The sequence below is a fragment of the Ostrea edulis genome, chromosome 1, assembly GCF_947568905.1.
Source record: "Ostrea edulis chromosome 1, xbOstEdul1.1, whole genome shotgun sequence".
NCBI classification, from domain to species: domain Eukaryota; kingdom Metazoa; phylum Mollusca; class Bivalvia; order Ostreida; family Ostreidae; genus Ostrea; species Ostrea edulis.
This window is the reverse complement of record NC_079164.1, coordinates 37,690,519-37,706,517: the sequence shown is the minus strand read 5'-3', so window position 1 is coordinate 37,706,517 and position 15,999 is coordinate 37,690,519. Positions and strand designations below refer to the sequence as shown.

Sequence of the window (15,999 nt, the reverse complement as noted above, 5' to 3'; positions counted from 1 at the left end):
TGTATATTTATTCACCTGTGAATCAAAGGACCTCAGGGAGGCAAGTATCAAATAAGTGGAAAATTGAAATGTTCCCCACCATGTGATGCACATTACTATTGATAAAATAGACATCTTGACCTTATAGAGAAAACAAAGACTTCATGATATCAATTAAGACAGATCACTGCTTTGTTCATAGCCTGTGCTCTATATATAACACTACTGACAGTCATGATATCATTGAGTACAATTGATAGCATTAATAAACAAGTACTAATTAATTACATATCCATATACATGTCTATACAGGTATATGTTCAATGTATTTGAGTATTTGATGACAAATTAGAAAATGATATTCACTCACACAGGTAACAAAAAAAACCCCAAACAATTTCAAATCCTTTAACTTTTCACTAAATATCAAAATAAACTGACTGATGTGCATAAAGTTCTACAAATTTATACAAGTATCAGATCTCTATAATATAGAAGTGCAAAACATGGGGAATTGGACATTTGGTTTTTGTATGACGGTCTCATCTGGGATTCGAACCATCATCCTTCAACAAAACATATGATCGAAGTAAGAAATCCACAACCCTCCATTGTGCAACACTAAGGCCTCTACATTAGATAGCAGGTAAAAATTACAACCATTAAACAACTACAGAAAAATGTATACCATAAAAATGTACATACATTCATTTAGGAATTTTATCAAAAATACATGTATAGCATTTCTAATTATAGTAACATTACAGGGGAAGGCGTCAAAGTAAATCGGTGTTACCCTTGACCTTTGTGAGTACCTTGGTCTGCTTGTAAACGGAGTGATATACTGTGCCGTCACATTCAGTAACTCGTAAGGGTGCACAGATAGAACGTCTGATTTAGAGTAGACAAGAATCTCTCAGGAACAATGATTTATTCAATACTTGTCTTTCTTAAGCTTCATAAAGATGACATTCGTATCATGATATAAAAGGCCCCTTTCCCAACAATCACCTATGCTATTTATGGAAACATAACAAGAACATGTCCTGCTATAAAAATGCTGTGGTTTGAGAATGTGTTATGATGGTTTTTGCCCAGTTAACACAGGCTAATGTCTACAGACTTAAGTTCTCACCTTATCATGTGTTTACATGACTTCAACCTTCATAGTCTGTTTCTTAATATATTAGAATCAGTTGCTCTTCAATTTTTAGTTATATGGAAGAGTCTATGGAAATCACATCTAGTGAATCTCATATCACACCGAAAAGTGAAGATTAACGTTCCCCGTTAAGAACAAGACAGGTTTTTACAACTTATATGGCCCCCTTCCCCACAATAAAAAACAGGTGACCAAATGATTTGAAATGCAATATAGGGATCATTTACTAATGCTAATACATGTAAATTGAAGGTTGGTTAAGTTTAATTTCCCTGTAGTTATTGACCATTTTCATCTGAAAATCAATAGTGGTCATTTAATAGTCATGACCAATTGAAATGTGATGACCATTGGATAGAGTTTCTTAGTTATGATAGCCAGACAATAATTGCTGTATGCATGCCAGAAAGCCCTGTGACCTTGGATAATTTGACCTGAAAATCTATAGGGGTCATCTCTTAGCCCTAAAGAGGTACTCTACATCGTCATAATGGCCAACTTCTTTTCAAAACATGAAAAAATATAAATATCAGCAATATTTGTAATTCATTTCAAATATCATTGCCTAGATGAGTATAAGTTCAGTGGGTTAGCATCTTTGACTGCTGAACTGTAAATCGCGGGTTTGACTCCAGCAGGGTTTTTAAAAAAAATTTCAGATTGCTTTCTACTATAACTGCATTTTTCAACTAAATAAAGTAAATTTGAAAGTGTTTAGTTTCAAAATATAATTGTACATATACTCCACTTTTTATACACATCAAATTTCTCTGGTGTAGCATTCATCCTTAATCAAGTAGTTTGATGACCATGGGGCATTAAGGATTTTTTAGTAATCAGATAGACAATACTTGCTGTAAGCATGCTATAGAAAGATTTGTGACCTTTCACCTTTTGATACAGATCATCTGGTCATCATGACCAACCTGCCAAAGAAGTCTGTTGACTATTGGATAACAAAGATTTCTCTAGTATTTTTTAAAAGAGGTCATACAAAATGTTCTCTATCGACTTGCAGAGTCCCTTTTCTTTGAAGTGAGGGATACTGAACATACTTCAACATATACATATACAGGAATCTAATTTAAACAGTACACGGAAATGGATATATAAAGGTGTGCACTGTTTTTACAGTACTGTGTTTAAAATATATATGACAGACACACAAACATAAAAATTTTGACACATGATGCTCTTGAAGTTGTCAGGAAATAAAATAACACATCGGGTTACAAAAAGTTTGTTTTAGATGTATCTCATTTGTCATACCTTAGTATTAACTTTACTCATTATCACATTTAAGCATAAAACGACAAACACATATTTCTTCTGTCAGTATTAAAAGCATATTTTAAGCAATTTATCAAATTAATTTTCTACAGGAAATTATCTGTTGTGTGTTTAAGTACTTTCACACCCTTTATTTTGTAATCTCTTTAAACTTTAAATTGATAGGTTGATTTATTTTTACTTGTGACCATGACCTTGTATGGGCGTGGCCAAATGATTTTGAGTTAAGACACATTCTTTGGTCATTAGCAACTTTTGTGCCAATGAAGTTCGAGCTATACATGTCTCTTCAAACAAAGTTACGTATAATCCTTTTTTAAAATTTTTTTTTTACCTGTGACCTTGGTCTTGACTAAATGACCTTGAGTGAGGGAAATGACACACAATCTTGTGATAAGTAAAAAATTCTATGAGCCTCTTGTGTCTTGATCTCCATAACAAAGTTGTGGCCTTGACAAAAACAGTGTCCTGGATGGACAGACAGATGAGTGATTCCCATATACCCCCCCCCCCCCCCCCAACTAAAAAAAACCGCTATGTTTGTGGAGGGTATAATCAAGAAAAGTTTGATCCTTTTTTTTCTAATGATAAAGTTCAAACAGTATTTGAGAAGTGAAATAATAACTCCCCAATGCCTGGTCACTACTTCACTACATCTAATAAACTGGGTGGACACCGGCCATTTCACCAATCTAATAAACTGGGTGGACAGTCCGGCCATTTCACCACATTTAATCAGCTGAGTGCATGGACTCATTTCTCCACATTTCACCACATTTAATCAGCTGAGCTAGTGAACTCATTTCTCCACATTTTACTAAATTTAATAAGCTGAGTGGACACATTTCTCCACATTTAATAAGCTGAATTTGACCATATTGCAATTTGGCTAAAATGATATAATTTTTTTTACACCTTAAAGAAATAGTAATCTTTAATGGTGGTCTCTCTGAAGTTTAAACATAATTAAATCTAGTGCATTATAAAATTCTAATGCTCATGGCAAAAACAATAATCACATATTACAACATCCTTCAAAATGTTCTGACTTTGCCGGCAATAAACAATGTTTTGCTCACAAATCAGGATTACCTTGGCTTTTTACGGCTCTTTCACTGGATGCACAGACTCCCATTATAGATTTGTGTACTGGAGAGAACAGCTAGATCATTGGATTCTTCACAAACACAAGGCAAAAGTCCAAAAGAATTTGCAGAGCCCAAACAGAAACAAAGGGTGGGGACACATATAAAATGATATAGTTTATCTCCAAAACTGGACTGCTATAAAGTCAAGGATTCCTATAAAACCATTACCGTGATAACAGTTCACAAGGGACAATAATTAAGAGTGATTTCTTCTCAGAAGTAGATAATTATACCTAGATTTCATTTAAATAACCAAGGTTCTCCAGCTCATAGGTTTACAGAAATTGGTGAAACACCATACTTCAATCTCTGTGTAACTATTAGTACATAATCAGTACACATGTATCAGTAAACTGCACTTCAGTACAAATTCATTTACATAATACACTCAATAGAAACTAATATGTTTGGTTGCCTCCTAAATGGATGTGAGAGTTGTTTCCCTTAATGCAGCAACCCATGATTACTACTTCCTCATTATCAAATCTACATAAGCAATCCACAAAGGTCACAATATGCCTTAAAGGACCAAATGACTTAAAATTAATTTCCTGCTGGCCTCTGCCTCTCCCTGGTAATCTGTTCTGGATGGCTGAGTGACTAGATAGACATCCGAAACCTTCCAGAAAGATGAGCATGACTTGTATCAGTCAAATCTCTACCACCTCATTCATTTTCAGAAACTCTCCATTTTCTCACAAAATCTCCAATATATTGTCAAAAAAATAAAAGATAAATAAATATAAAAAATGAAATAAAATAAAAAATAAAACCATTTTTTCCAGCTCTGATCATCATTTTGCAAAATAAACTTCATATGCCTTTTCCACCATGCATTAGAGTGTATAATTCTTACTTTTGAAACACTCTTTAATATATTCACAAAATTGCACATGCTAGAATTACGAAACTGCAGCATATCATTAAGTAAAGATTATGCCACAACTTTCCTTTTTTTGCAGAATATCATTAGCAAACATTTGTAGTTTCCAGTGAGACTGCCATCTAAAAATCAGACTACATTCTTTTTCCTTTTTATTTTTTGAATATATAAGAAGAGCAGTTTTGCACTTTTCAGGTTCAAATTACATGCATAACCCAGCTCTGCTGATCAGTGTAGCTTAGGCCTGAGCAGTGTCTCTCATCTTTATTTTGAACATTTGTTGGGGGAAAAAACCAAACAACCCAGAATTCTCCTTTATAATATGTAAACATTCATCCTTATATTGCATATTATAATTCATTTTGAAAGATCTGAACTTGAATGACCTTAACATTTCAAGCGAAAAAATTAATGTTCAGACAGATCTGAATAATAGTAAACTGTCTGGGATACAATTGGTATGTCCTCTATAAAATACTGATAGGCAGACAGATGTATAGATGTACCAGTATATTTGACTGAGGGCCCCGGGATCAATAGTTAGTATATTAATTCCTCAGTATTAAAGGGTTAATTACTTATTGTTAATTGCATGGACATTTGATTTTGCATATTTTCAAAAGATATAACATACGAAATAAAAAATATAGTATAATCCTGAACTTAATACTCATGATGAGGAGTAACATTAGTATATACATGCATTGTATATACACTTGTTAACATCTAGGAATTTGTGTACTATGACAAAGGAAAATGATGGTGAAAATGAATTCAAGAATGCAAATGAACTATTCATTCGTATACGAAACAGTATTACTATTGTTAGAATACTCAACCAATTTAAATGTTGTATAAATGAAATTGCTTTCTTTCTTCCTCAAATATTTACATAAATCAACTCTTGTTTAATGCACCAACATTACCCCTAGATTTAGTTCATAGTTTATCGCTATATTTACTATCCATGGATTTTCTATGTGCCTCTGTGCTTTATTTCATTATCAGTAAATAGTTCCCAATTAACACTGGTATTTATTACCATAAACCTATTTAAAAATCCCAATTATTTCATAGCCTGAACATTCATGCACAATTTTCAGGCCACTGCATTTAAAATACAGCGATAATCAAGAGAAAATATTTTCTTCCATTAGAAGAAAACAAGTGGCAAGCTTGGCAATATGACCTTAACCTTTATCTCTTTGACTTTGAACTTTCATTTCATCAATGAACTTGGCCTTTCAGTACACTAAGTTGTATATATTAGAGTTTTTATCTTGCATGGTTGTGGTTAGCCACTTGCCCACTCACCAATGCAAGTAAAATTTTAAGTGGGCAATCAAATACCTAGAACCCAGTCACCTGCATGGCAAACAAAGTTTGAAAGAAAAAGGAGAGAGAGAGAGAGAGAGAGAGAGAGAGAGAGAGAGAGAGAGAGAGAGAGAGAGAGAGAGCACAAAAATTAAAAAATATATCAAAATTTCACATCTTAACAATTTTTAAGTCATATAGATCTCAATATGGGTCCATAAACTTGGAAAATTCAGGGGCCTATGTGGCTCCAAAAAGTTCCAACTTTTGACCACATATAACCCTATCTTGTATGGCTCAAAAGTTATGACCATGTACATGTACCTGTTAAAGCTGTGAACAGAGAAAACCAAACACAATGTGTAAATATGTAAAACAATATTCTACCATTTGAGGATGGAGGGTTGCAAGATTTTCTTAAAGAGAAAGTGAAGAAAATAATCAAGATGGGGTTCACTCCCCCTCATAAAAGCTACAGGGTTACAGTATTTTTGATGAAGAGGTAAAAAACATCTACCATTGAAATGAACAAAAATTTATATTATAAAAAATGAAAATTTGGAACTGGAATTAAAAAACTGATTGAAAATACCAATAAAAAAAAGCATGGACAAAACTTCTCTTAAAAAGCTGCAATGAATCATAATACTTGAAATTCTTGCAAATTCCTGTTTTATGATTTCCAGAAACTGAGACATTTCATAAATGAATTTGGATGCCCATTAACAGGTGCAAACAGCTCCACAAACACATAAGTAACTTACTGAAGTCGTATGATTTGGATTGTCCCTTCCCCATGATGGTTAACTCCCTTAGACAATGTTCACTGATTTCTTCATTCCAGTACAGATTTCACACAGTCACCTGAAATAGAGAATACTGATGTCACAGTACTCTATGTCTATATAGATACAACAGTAGCTGTTATATAAGACCCCCTTGGTAAGTCAACCTGACAGAACGGCCTGCACTTAAGGAAATAACACAGAAAAATGAAGATAAAGATCCAAACATACTTCCTTTATGTATGCTTTGTCTAGCACACAAAAAACTGGTGGTTCTGGACATAACAGATATTGTTTACTTTTTTTCAAAACGAAGAAAAGGCAATTATAATCAGATTATTAAAAGACACATCCTTTAACCACTCCTCAGCTAAGTCTGAATAGTATATACCTAAAACCTGTTGGACTACCAGTGAATAACAATCAAACAGCAAGACTAATGAATGAAGCATAAAAGCTGAAAGGCTTAAAGATCAACAGATATTAAAAACTGATCAGGCCAGAAAACAAACATTACAAAGCTTTGGGTTGTCCATTAGGTGTGACAGCCACCACTTACAACCTCTTGTCGTCTGTGTCAGCTGGCTGGATTGTCTGAGGGGCGAGGTTAGTTGTTGGCAGACACTGGACTGATCGGTGATCACATCTCTGACTGCCCCCTAGTCATTCCTGGGATCATCAATACACAATGTCATTTACACTCTAGTGCAATTTACATGTAATTTTCTCCAGGCACAAAGTTTTCACAGTCTATCTAAATAGAGCTGTTAAAACACTATAGAAAGAAATTCATTTACCATTTTCTTTAAAACCATTACCTGTACAAAAACAAACCTTCATGGAAGAGTAGCCACTATAACTTAATTTCTTACAAATTGTCTTTTAAAGATCAGAGTAAAAGGCAATTACCACAACACATAAGTGCAGTCGCACACTACAGATGTAGGTAAACTGCGACTTTTACGAAAAAGAATTGTCCTGGAAGACTCCTACACATGTGTCATCATGTGTCTGTAAAATCTCAACTGTCAAGCACTGACTGGGAACATAGATCATTTGTCTCTCACACTACATCAGTCTTACTGCATACTGACAAAACAGAACTTGTGTTAGTGACTGTATACAAAAATAACCTATAGGATAATACATATGCAAATTTATTCATCATTATAGGGAAAGACAACATCATTTCTTTAAATAATCATATAATGTGTTACTAAATATGAAAACACATAAACTTAATAGTTTTTAAAATTATCCCAATAAGCGTAAATTTCACATTGGTAAAAGAGTATCTTTAGTAAATTTTAGATATTGAACATAACATGATCTATTTCGATACATTAACAAATTCACAAAAAAATACATGCATTACGCAATACATTGAAACAGAAAATATATTTTGAACAAACCTGGTGCACAATGTACATTAGAAACTTAATATCCCAAGTGTTATGGCTAATTGCACGCTACACAAATGAACTTGTCCTTGTGCATTTAGCATTACAGAAAATGGCATAAATATGTCACATCTACAGTCATTCCTAGAACATAACAACTACACGGTGAGAATTCACAGTACACTAGACCACATAAGGCGTTCACCACCAAGACATCTCCATAAACTGACCACGGTCGTCTGGCACCCCCTGGTTCTGAGCTATTTCAGGAAGTACTAATAAACAATTAAATGCACATGTGTTTATAGAACCTATTTATTTGTACATCAATTCACTGTATTTTCTTTTTACATTCAATGGACCTCTAGGGTCATATTTCAGCATAAAAACTAATATCTTCATCATTATAAGGTCAGGATCGAATACATGCCCCCACATGATATTCAAAAATGCTACCTAGTGACATCATGATAATTCTTCATGCCTTTTAATATATGAAAAGGGCCTCATTTTGCTCAACAATTCATATGAAAAGTCATCAAGGTTAATCAAAGACTGCAGCGAGACATATGCAGAGAGACAAACACAAAGTCCTACCTCCCCCAACATTTTATCTAGTAAGGGGTATAAAAAAGACAGATAGCACTTGTCTGCCCGGATGTCATCTTTGAAATATTTAACTAACAAAATTAGATTTGCTCAATATTTGCTGGATAGGAAAAGGTACAAAAACCTGTTCTTTTTCAATGAAATTCAAAATCTTGAGGAAGAGCACTATCTAAACTGACTATATATCAAGATCATCAGTATTTCCTGTAGAATAATAACTAATCATTAGATAAATCTGAAAGCTGTAGATACATTTTTCTTCAATATACTAGTACAGTATAATCTGTCTAAACCGGCTATGTGTGGTTCAAAAGAAATTGGCCGGTTTGCACAGAGTCCGGAGTGCAGAATGTTGACAAGAATGAGAGTTGCTTCCCTTGTATTCACTATCTATGCATACGTGTGTAATGATTGCTAACGTTTTATTATATCACAAAACAATTCAAAATGTAAAAATATAAATGTCAGTATTTTATTGTTGTGCTCAGTTGAAAAAGTTTTAATTTTTATTAAACAGTTTAAAATCTGGGAATTATTTGCGCAATTTTCTGTTGGTAAATTGTCGATTTTGTCTACATCATCGCCGTTATCAAGTGCTACACTATGTACGTTCGTCAGGTTTGTGTTGTGTTCGTCTAAAATTTGTCTTTCCCAGCTTTCATTGTAAAAGTATCGCTTTCAACTGTCTCAATTTGTGAAACGGAAACTGATGTAATTCCGAGTGATCGACCGGACATGGCGAGTTGTGCTAACTAACTGCATATCATCACTGTCTGACTCGCCTTAGAGCTCCGAGAAGTCCATGAGGGGAAACCCTGCTTTTGGAAAACATAACGGGATTGTTGACGATTTTGTTTCATTCCAAGAATGCATCGAATTCATCGATTAATTGAACTTTGTCTTTTATTGTCAGTTCTCGTCTGTCGTTAGGGGGAGAGCACCATTAACTCCTGCGTGGTGCTGTCATAATTGAAAAGTGCACCCCCTAAAAATCAGGTTTTATTTTAAACTGATCGTGACTCATCGCCAGTTGCACTCTTTTACTTACCTGTGGCTTCCCTTGAGATACCCTTTGTGTACACCGCGTGTGATCAACCGAATACCGACAGGTTGGTCATCGTGGGGTGGCTGGTTTAAATGTGATAATAAGAGCTAATTACGAGCAGTTGGGACCTTGTGTACACCGAATACAATTAGGGTGGTGTATCATCGAGGGGCCGGTTTACACGGGATAATTAAAGTTAATTGATAGCAGTTGGGACTGTGTAAGCCGGCTGATATACAGAATATGCAGTATCCGGAGTACAGGGAATTATTAATAAAGGATTTGTTAAAGAAATGTTAGGGACTATATTTTGTGGCCGGAATTGACAGAGCGCCGGAGTACTCAGAGGACGGTTTGGACAAATTATACTGTATTAAGTAATCATATAACATGTACTCTCCCCTTACAAAATTGCAGACACATCATTTTAGGGGGTACTAATAATACCCTCTTCGTTAAATATATTTACATTCACCAATTTTTGTACATGTACAGTGCATGTCAGTAATAAGCATATGGGGGGGGGGGGGGGGGGGGGGGGGTCAGATTACACAGAAACAAGAAAATCACACAAGAAAATTCTGTGAATTCATTACCCCTATTTCTGGTTCCATCATTTCATTAATTTTGCACTTTTTAAACAGGGGAAACAATTTATGAAGACAGATTTCTGGTGATCATTCAAAGACAATTTGTTACCTAATGTGAGCTAATGACCTTGGCCTTTAGATCTTTAAAGTGGCAGAGGTCATTCCTTTGTGATACTGATTCTTCATGTGAAATCTCCTTGTTGAATCTTAAACAGTAAAAGATACCAATTACAAGTGATTCCTTGGCATGTGAACCAGTGATGTAACCTTCTAACCTCCAGCAATAAAGGTCATCATCCATTTGGAAGCTGCTGATTTTCAAAATAGTAGGAGTCATTGTTACATTTAAGTAATGTGTAAAACGTGTGAAATTCTAATATTTGCTTTTTAATTTAGTCTACCGATGTAGCATTCCCAACACGAGCTATACAAGATATTTATGACTTGTTTTTAAGTTTTAAAGAAATGCTAAGGCTCAAACAGTATTTCAGATATCATCTAGTCTAAGAATGCATTTCTTGCATCTCTTTGACCTTGGGTCATCTTTTAGGAGACCGCCATGTGAAGCTTCATTGTGGAAATATAAAAGTCTATGATATATTATCCAGAAATCATTTCTAACGATATGTGACCTAATGACCTTAGACCTTCAAAACAATAGGTGGCACAAGACTCTTCATGTTATGTTCCAATAGTATTTGAGACATCATCTGGAAACCTCTTACCATGCGTGACCCTAAGTGACCTTGACCTTTGACTTTCTAACCTACAAAGATTAGTTGTTATCTTTAAGTCAGGAATAATCTCCATGTAAATAACACATAAGCACTGATAAAACTATGTTTTGACAAATATTGAAATATCTTTAATTAACACTCAGCATAAAATATTGATGATTTGAATAGATCTATTCTTGTCTATAGGTTTTATTCCTTGAGTATTTTCTTTTCTTTTCATTAGTGCCCTTTTCTCTTTGTTCTTTTTTTGTTGTTTTGGGTTTTTTGTTAACATTTCACTTTAAATTCCTTGTAATACGGTTAAACAATTTATTGACATACAAATAATCAGACGTGTAACCATTAAATGCTTTATAAAACATTGTCTCTTTGTGATTTTTCCTTTTGGTATCCTATGGTGCCCATCCAAGTTCACTATGAAGTTCATTCCTGGATGAGCTGTACCTCATTACTCTTATTATGCTTGCAGTGTCATACCTATTTGAAAAACTTCCTAGAGTTTTGTATCCTTTTTACTATATCCACTCATGCCCAACAAAGTCTGCATATTCAAGCACTGGTTGAATGAACAATCATAGTTTAGTTAAACTGAAGATTCACAACTATATGTATTTGAGCTATGAATATGAAGTTGTTTACATCCTAGCTGTTGTAATTGACGTGAGCTGATGATGTGTTACCATCTGCCTGAAATAAAACACAAAGTTTGTGATTTTTTATTTCTTAATATGGTTACCAGTTATTAAAAGTGATTGTGGGATATTTTATTAAGTTCTTTTATGTGAAATCAACATTTAGACTACATTTGTAAATCAACAGCCCATTGCGTACACCAATTATTTATTTTATTCCATATCAGATATCAAGGATTGCGCTCGACCAATTTTACCATTGTCAACAGTAACATACAATTTTTGTTAAAGTCAGACCTGTTGTTATGTCATTAATGTATAACAGAAATAGAAAGGGTCCTAATACCAAACCTTGAGGACCTCCTGCATCATATTACCTTTAAATGTTAATGAGTAACCATCAGAACAACTTTTTGTGCTCTTTTATTAATATAATTTTCAACTAAGCTATAAATATTTCCCTGAATAACCATATAGTGCTTTCTTTTAAACAGTAGTCCAATATGCTAAACTCTACCAAAGGCTTTGGACATATATGACAATCTAATATTATATCTTTTTCCTTTATACAGTAAAACTCGAATATAGCGAACACGGATATAGCGAAATTACTGCTATAGCGAAGTGAAAACGATTTCCCTGGCAAATTCTTTATATATTCTATATAAAAATATGCGTCTATAACGAACACGGATATAGCGAATTTACGGATATAACGAAGTAAATTCCTATTCTCCTTGAATTAAAAATGAACGTAAGAATAACCTTTTATAACGAATTTATTTTTTTTTCATTTTAAACTCTGTGATTTTTAACAATCGTCTTCCATTGATATAAAGGATCCACACTTATTGCGAAATTTTTGTTTGTATTTTTTCAAAAAAGGTTGTTAACGCAAAACAATACTTACACATACGTTTAGCAAATATATTGTCGGTATTGTTTACTATTCTCGTTAATTAAATTTGAAGTTTGATTGCATTTATTTTATCGTACACTCCTTTATTTGTGTAAAGCAACAAGTAAATGACAATTGCAATAGACTGTACATGTATGTATTGCGCAAACTTTTGTTGACAATTCTCTCTCGACATGTTCTTGCATGACTTAATAATCCATCAAGATAAATTATCATATATAAATCAATGTGTGTATTTCTTGTATGAAAATATTTCTTCTCGAAAATATATATGCTTCATTTCTCTTAAAGACAATACAAACACAAGCATATCGATTGCTGCTTTTTTATATAACTGGTATACATGTAGAACAAATCAGTTTTATAACGAATTCGTTATATATGAATTAGCTATAAACGTATAGCGAATTACGCTTATAGCGAATTTTTATGGAGGGTCCCCAGAAATTCGCTATATCAGAGTTTTACTGTATTGGTTTGATTTTAAAGTGTTATATATTTTTATAAGTTTATTGACAGTATTGAATCACCCTGATTAAATTTGGTCATTTATTTTGATGAATAAAATTAAAGATGTTCAAAGATTATTTTTGCAATATATTACACACAATGGCTGTGATAGATATCAGTCTATATATAATTACTTGGATCTGAGGATCGATCACCATTATAATCATGAATACAACAAATATGAAAGCATTGAGTAATTCCTGCATTATAGATGATGCAAAGTACCCCATACTGTGATCATGCATCAACTGCATTTCTCCCCTGCAATGAATTCACATGCAAAAGACAATATATTTACCAATATCTTATTAGTTATAAATCAATATAATTCTATTTCTTGATAAAAATGAAGACATTTCAACTTGTTAAAAAAGCAACTTTGTTTGCTAAAAGAAACAAGTTGAATAAAAAAAAAATGAATAATGTCTATGTTGTTTTTGATACGGGGGATATAAAACCTGAGTAACCATAGGGGTAATTTTTTGTTAAGCAACTCAAACATTTATTCCTTAAATGAACAAGATAAAAAATCCATGGAAAAATGTTTACAGTGAATCCAGCCCTATGTTGACCTCTAACGGGAGTTCTGAAAAAGAATACTGTTATGCTATTTTGTTTAATAAGCCTGCTGAACATGCATTAGTTTTTAAGTAATTTGAAATTTCACACAATGTTTCATTTCATTTGGTAGAGTTATGGGGAGAAATATCAAACCATCATAAAGTATCTAGCTATTCAATTTTCTTCAACTAGATGAAACCGTATAAAACAGCTCTTGATGAGACTATTTGAAAGTTTAATGTATTCAGAATGCAGGCTAAGGGCCACTGTTTAAGTTATAATCCTCAAAGTATCAAAAGATCCATCAGCAGATTGAACTGTCTAAATTCTTATTAGACGCATTATCTCTTCATTCTCAAAATTTTATCAAACCCCCATCTCACAAAGAAGTAAGCGCTACATTTTTAGCATTGTTTAAGTGGTGAAAGTTTAACTATACTACTGGTAATCAAACCTCCTGCTTACCGAGTTGAAGATGAGCAATTATCAACCTGTGTTACTATACATTGTTATATCCTGTGGGTGAGAACAGGCATTAAGACTAATCATTAATCAAACATCTGCCCACAGAAGGACAGATAATGAAAAAAATAATCATGTTGTTCAACTAGAGAAATTTTGATTTATTATGATTCATGGATATGGGTGTAATAATTTAGACCTGTGTTTCATTCCTGACATTTATCATGCTATGTGCACACAATTGCTTTTGAGCTGAGCATATTTCCCACTCCCTAAGATCCACTAAATAAAATGTATTTGTTTGTCACATATGATTGAATATTTCTATATCATAATGTAAGCATTATAGTGCATAAAACACCACTGTACCAATACATACACTTCAGCAGTATAACTTTCATGTTTCAAATGCGCATTATCTTAGTGAAGGACATCTAATAAGTGTGAATTAGCAGAGGACATCTCACTACAGAGCAGACGACAAGACAGTATGCATGCTAAATTACATGTAATTTGGTTAAATTAAATCTTATGTTTTTCTATGTATCATAGTTGTTTTCATAAGGTGCTTGATAGATACAAAGAAACAAAATGAAATACATAAAGTGTAAAAACTGACACACAACATAAAATGCTATTGGTACAAAATCCGTCTAGACAGGGCTGTCCTTTCCTCATAACAAACGAATATTAGCAGAGATCGTCTACTACATATTTGGTTCTATTTTATGTACAAATTGCATGTAATGATGTACGTTCATCATGTGTTAGTACATTATGCAGCACTGAAGTCTTCATCTCCTGGGATTATGATAAAATTATAAATATGATGAAAACTCAATGGGTCTGCAGATACCATGAAGAGGTGAAGTTAAATCAAGACAAAGTTGCATACAGCACACAGACGACATTATAAATCTAAAGCGAATCTGCAATATGGTATATATGCAATTTGAATTCATAAATTACTATTTTAATTTTTTTTTTTAAAGTTCAAGGCATATAAAAAAAGAATATAGTCTTTACTTACATACAAGTTTCAAGCCTGATGTTTTTCTAGATCTTCAACATCAACACTGTATAGATGTTCACAGATACACAGTATTATAAAATAATTAACCATTTGAATTCTGCTAGCCTGCATATCTGTGACATAACTTGCCATAAAACACACATTTTAAGTAACTGCTGTCAAACTGGAATAAATGCATAATTTTAATTAACAGTGCATATTTCTCTCAGGGCTATACATTTTTTCCCCCACAATCTAAAACTAATTGTCAATCTGAAATCCTTATACTGTGTTAACTACAGTGAACCATTTCATATCCTAGGACAGAGATCAGACTGCTTCATCTCAACAAATAGCATACATACATCGGTGTCATCTGAATAAAGCTTCATGTGGAAGTCTGTTCTCAATCTCACTCAGTGTTTATAATAAATTAAGCTATTTCAAGCGATTAAATGCAAGACGGAGAAACTCGACTTCCACCCCATCTATTAATCTGAAAACCTCCCAGTTCATTAGCATGCGTACCCTGCTGCCAGCCAGATGTGTGTCTACATGTCAATACAGAAGTACATTCCTCACCCCCATCCTTACATTTAAAAACCATCATTATCCTGAATAACCTGTTGATAATAGCCTATTTTTCTTTGAATGCATTCAGATTTTATTTTTAGAAAGTTACTAGCATTATTGAAATGGTAAGTGTAACTTCATAAGAATTTACATGATCATCTGTCAGCTTCAGTGAATTTCAATTTATAGCTAGTAATCAATTCAATTTTACCATAGATATGGAAATTTCCATGTCGGTGTTTTGTTGTTGGAATAATTGGGCCAAAATGCTAGTGTTTTGTGCGTATGTCAATATTTTGCAAGTTCACTTTTTTGCCAAATGTTAAGATACAAGTTTCACTAACTTGTCTAATCCGGATATTGTTGGTACCAGGAAAAATTCCCAGAT

General features: G+C 33.4%; 1 protein-coding gene across 25 annotated transcripts in view; it reads right to left on the bottom strand.

The window, feature by feature from the left end:
- Positions 1-15,999, bottom strand: part of LOC125657300 (apoptosis-inducing factor 3-like) — a 32,319-nt gene that overhangs the window by 13,506 nt on the left and 2,814 nt on the right. For 2 of the 25 annotated variants that reach the window (XM_056147958.1, XM_056147967.1), the window contains exons 2-4: positions 15,057-15,102; positions 10,315-10,411; positions 6,541-6,640 (exon numbers count right to left, since the gene is read on the bottom strand). In XM_056147958.1, the coding sequence (XP_056003933.1) occupies positions 6,541-6,574 (34 nt within the window). In that variant the 5' untranslated portion in view covers positions 6,575-6,640; positions 10,315-10,411; positions 15,057-15,102. Of the gene's footprint in view, positions 1-6,540; positions 6,641-6,792; positions 7,231-7,379; positions 7,702-7,973; positions 8,244-10,314; positions 10,412-11,419; positions 11,630-15,056; positions 15,103-15,999 lie in introns of those variants that run through there. The other 23 variants (XM_056147915.1, XM_056147963.1, XM_056147905.1 and 20 more) reach the window with 21 other exon arrangements.